The sequence below is a fragment of the Galeopterus variegatus genome, unplaced genomic scaffold (genome assembly GCF_000696425.1).
Source record: "Galeopterus variegatus unplaced genomic scaffold, G_variegatus-3.0.2 Scaffold5611, whole genome shotgun sequence".
In the NCBI taxonomy this organism is placed as follows: Eukaryota; Metazoa; Chordata; class Mammalia; order Dermoptera; family Cynocephalidae; genus Galeopterus; species Galeopterus variegatus.
In genome coordinates, this window is record NW_007731722.1 from 89584 (window position 1) to 93194 (window position 3611).

General features: G+C 48.8%; 1 protein-coding gene across 1 annotated transcript; it reads right to left on the reverse strand.

The window, feature by feature from the left end:
• Positions 1–791: 791 nt before the first annotated feature.
• On the reverse strand, positions 792–1240 carry CYS1 (cystin 1; the record flags this gene model as incomplete). Its single annotated transcript, XM_008589722.1, is given in 2 exon segments — positions 792–940; positions 943–1240. Coding segments are annotated over 2 exon segments (447 nt in total), but the record flags the coding sequence as incomplete, so codon positions are not given.
• Positions 1241–3611: the final 2371 nt, after the last annotated feature.

Here is a 3611-nt window from a genome sequence, read left to right on the forward strand (position 1 = left end):
CCCTTTCCAGGTAGAGCCAGGGTGCTCCCTCTCAGCAGGGAAGGCAGTTCTGTGCCTCAGGGGGCTGGAAAAGCCTGGAATTGTTAAATTCCAGATTGCCAGAGCTGGGGAGGGCCTCACAGAGCCTCCAGGGCTCACTTTTCCAGAGATGGAAACCGAGTGAAAGGGAAAGTGACTAGCTCTGTCCCACTGCGAATTAGTGCAGAGCTGGGAGTGGAGCTGGACTCTGAGGCTCCCAGCCTGGGGCTCTCTTCCCAGCACACCCACTGCAGGGAGGGCTGAGGCTCAGAGCAGCCACCAGTGCTGGGGGAGGTCTGAAGCTCATCTCTAAACCCTGCTCCTCAAAGTTCGGCTGAGGCCCTACAGCTTGGGCCTCACCTCGGAGCTGGGTAGGAACACAGTGGCAGAACAGAGAGCACACCTTGGGTACACTTTCCACCGCAGAACCTTCTGGAAGCACTGTGGACCAGAGGCAAGGAGAGGTTCAGCTTGTGTCGCCCATGCCTCGTGAGCCTTCGCCACCGTGGAGAGTGGCTGGCCAGGAAGGGGAAGCATTTCAGGCTCCAGGAAACCTTGCAGACAGGTTCTCCAAGGCTGCAGCACCCGCACCTGCCTGCGCAGCTGACCAGCCCTGGCCAGCAGCGGCCAAGTTCAGCCAGCTGAATATGAATGTGGAAAGGTGGGCTGTGAAAGATCCGAGGTACTTCATTTGGGAGGTGTTGCACCTCCGGCCAGAGCCCTGGGTGGGAAGCGGGTGCGCACCGTGCAGCACCACCCGGTGCCTCCGCCACCTGGCCAGGCAGGCTGGGGTCCGCGGTGGCCACGGGGCCGGGGCGCCGTCGGGGAGTGCTCCTGCTCGTGCTGGCCATCAGCTCCTCCAAGGAGTCGCAGGAGATGGCTGGCTGCCTCTCGGGCCTCTTGTGACTGCTGCCGGGGCTTTGGAGGCACTGCTGCTGTCCGGGTGTTCTTCAGTGCTCTGCTCTGGCGACATGGCCATCCCGGGCCCCAACTCCCCAGGGTCCCAGACCACCCACGTGGCCAGCAGCTGGTCCAGCAGGTGCAGGGTCTTGTCCCCACCGTCGGGAGTGGGGGGGAGGGTGCTGCGGGGCTGAGTGTCGTGGCTGTTCCCGCGGTGACATCCCACTATCCAGGGCTGCCTCCTGCGGGCAGCTGTCGGGGCTGTCACCACCGCCTCAAGGCCCGGCTGCCGCTGCTGCCCATGGGGCGCCTGCTTGTATATCTAAATGCATAAGAAATCTGAAGGAGTTAACTGTATTCTTAGTCAGGAGAGGATAGTCTATGCTGCTATGATAAGCACCTCCAAGATTTCAACAGCTTAACACAAAAAAGGTTTATTTTATCCTCACAAAAAGTGTGATGTGAATCACGTGGTCCTCCTGTGTGGTCTCCTCCAAATGGTGACTTGGAGATCTGGGTGGCTTCCATGATGGAGTTACAGTCTGGTATGTGTGGCTTTCAGGGTCTCTGCACCATGAGAGGGGAGGGACAGAGGGGGTGCATTGGCTCTTAAGTGCCACGGCCTAGAACTAACAATATGTCATTGTTGCTCACAGTCTATTCATATGGCCCCAACCTTCCTGCAGTCTCATTTTTGAGAAATTTACATAATTTCCATTATTTTTCACCACTTCAAATACATGTATATGTGATAAGCTGAAAATCTCTTTACATTTGTACATCACTTTGCAGTTTTCAAACACCTCTCACATCTGTGATCTCAGTTTAAGCTACATAAAAATCCCATGTTCTAAGCAAGCTAGGTAAAATTCTCCCCTACTTTACAAATAGGAAAATGGAGGCCTAAAGAATCTTGATCAAGATCTAATGGCTATAAAAGAGCTGAGACTCAGAATGAACTCTGTGATGCTCTGAGTCCAGTTCTCTTTCCATTAGCCCATCAGCTTCCAATGTCTTTTGCAATGGCCTCAGTGTAAGTGAATAAAAGGAATTTAGCCAGATAATAAATAAGGATTTTAAGGACGTGAAAAAACAGCAGTTGCAGGAACCTGGGTCAGAGTGATTTTGAAAAAATGTTTGTTTCCATGTCTTTCTCCTTGACTAGAGTATGACTTTCTAAATGGGATTGGGCCACATTCACCTCTATAATCCCAATGTCTGTCACAGAGTTGACCCATGTTGAGCACTAGATAAATACTTATTGGATGAATGAATGGACTGATGGATTAATGGATGGGTGGATGGTGACAAAGATATGCACTTTATATCCCCTATCATAAAATCACAGCATTGTAGACCTTGAATAAACTTGTACCCTTACTACTCAAATGTGATGCCTGAAGCAGCAATGTCAACATCATGGGGAACTTGTTAGATATGAAGAACCTCCGACCCCACTCCAAACCTACTAAATCAGAATCTTCATCTTAACAAGATCTCAAAATGAATCATAAGCATTTTAAGCAAACTCAAATGCACTGATCTTGAGTTAACTCTTCTTATTTTATAGACAGAGAAGTTCTGTAGATTATTGAGAGTCTTCAAGATGCCCCAAGCCTTGGCTGAAAGCATAGTCCCACACCTCAGACCTCCTCTATCTAGTGCTTCTTTACACCACACCCTCTTCTCAAAATAAAAGAAATGCACCATAGAGTTTGTTTAAATTCAATGCATTTAATGTCTGTGCAGGGGATGGGGGAAGATGGTCTTTAATGATAAAACTAGTAGTACATTATACTTGTAGAAAATTTAGAAAACATAGGAGATTGAATGGTATGCAGGAAGCAGCACCCTAATATTACAGGTAAATCTTCCTTTTCTCATCTGTTCTACCATCCCCTTTCATCCTCCAGGAGCCCCTCCCCAAGGCTGGTCCTGGTTCTCATATCCTACCAACATTTCAAGAAGTCATTCAGGGTAGAGCTTGCTAAGGACAGCCCAGGAATGTACTTCACAAGAGAAAGAGAAACTAATACTGACTCTGCTAGACATTTTCACAAGGTGATCTTTGTTAATCCTTATACTACCCAATGATGCTGGTATTACATGCATTTCATGGAGAGAGAAAACTAAGCTCAAAGAAGGTAAGTAACTTGCCGAAGTCACTCTGTAAATGCAGAATCTTTGGTCTCAAAGTCTAAGATGGCCTGATATCAACCGTCCTAGAGTGGCTCAGGTGAAGAATAATCAGGGTGACCAGCAATATCTATTTCTCCAGTTAGAATGATGCAATGGAGCCAGAGGTCTGCTAGCTTTAGGATGACAGTGTCTTGTCCCTTTGAAAACACTGACAGAAGTTACTGGAGTACTGCCTGATACTAAGCCTCCTGGCCATACTCCAGCCCTACGCAGAGCCCCAGGGCCCTGAAAGTCTGCTCTGAACTCATCTGAGAAGCAGATGGCTCCTTCCCTGCCATGGAGACATGGCTGCCCTCCACAACATCAACTCAGATAACTATACAGAGCAAGCATCACCCCTTACCTGACATTTTCAACTCAGCAACTGTAGCAAAGTTGCCAGGAAGCTAGGAGCTTCAAAAAGTGCTCTGTGAATCTAGCTGCCTCTAGATCAGGCAAATATTGGATCCCCAATATTTCTGCTCCTTAATACACAAAACTAGGAGATAATTTCC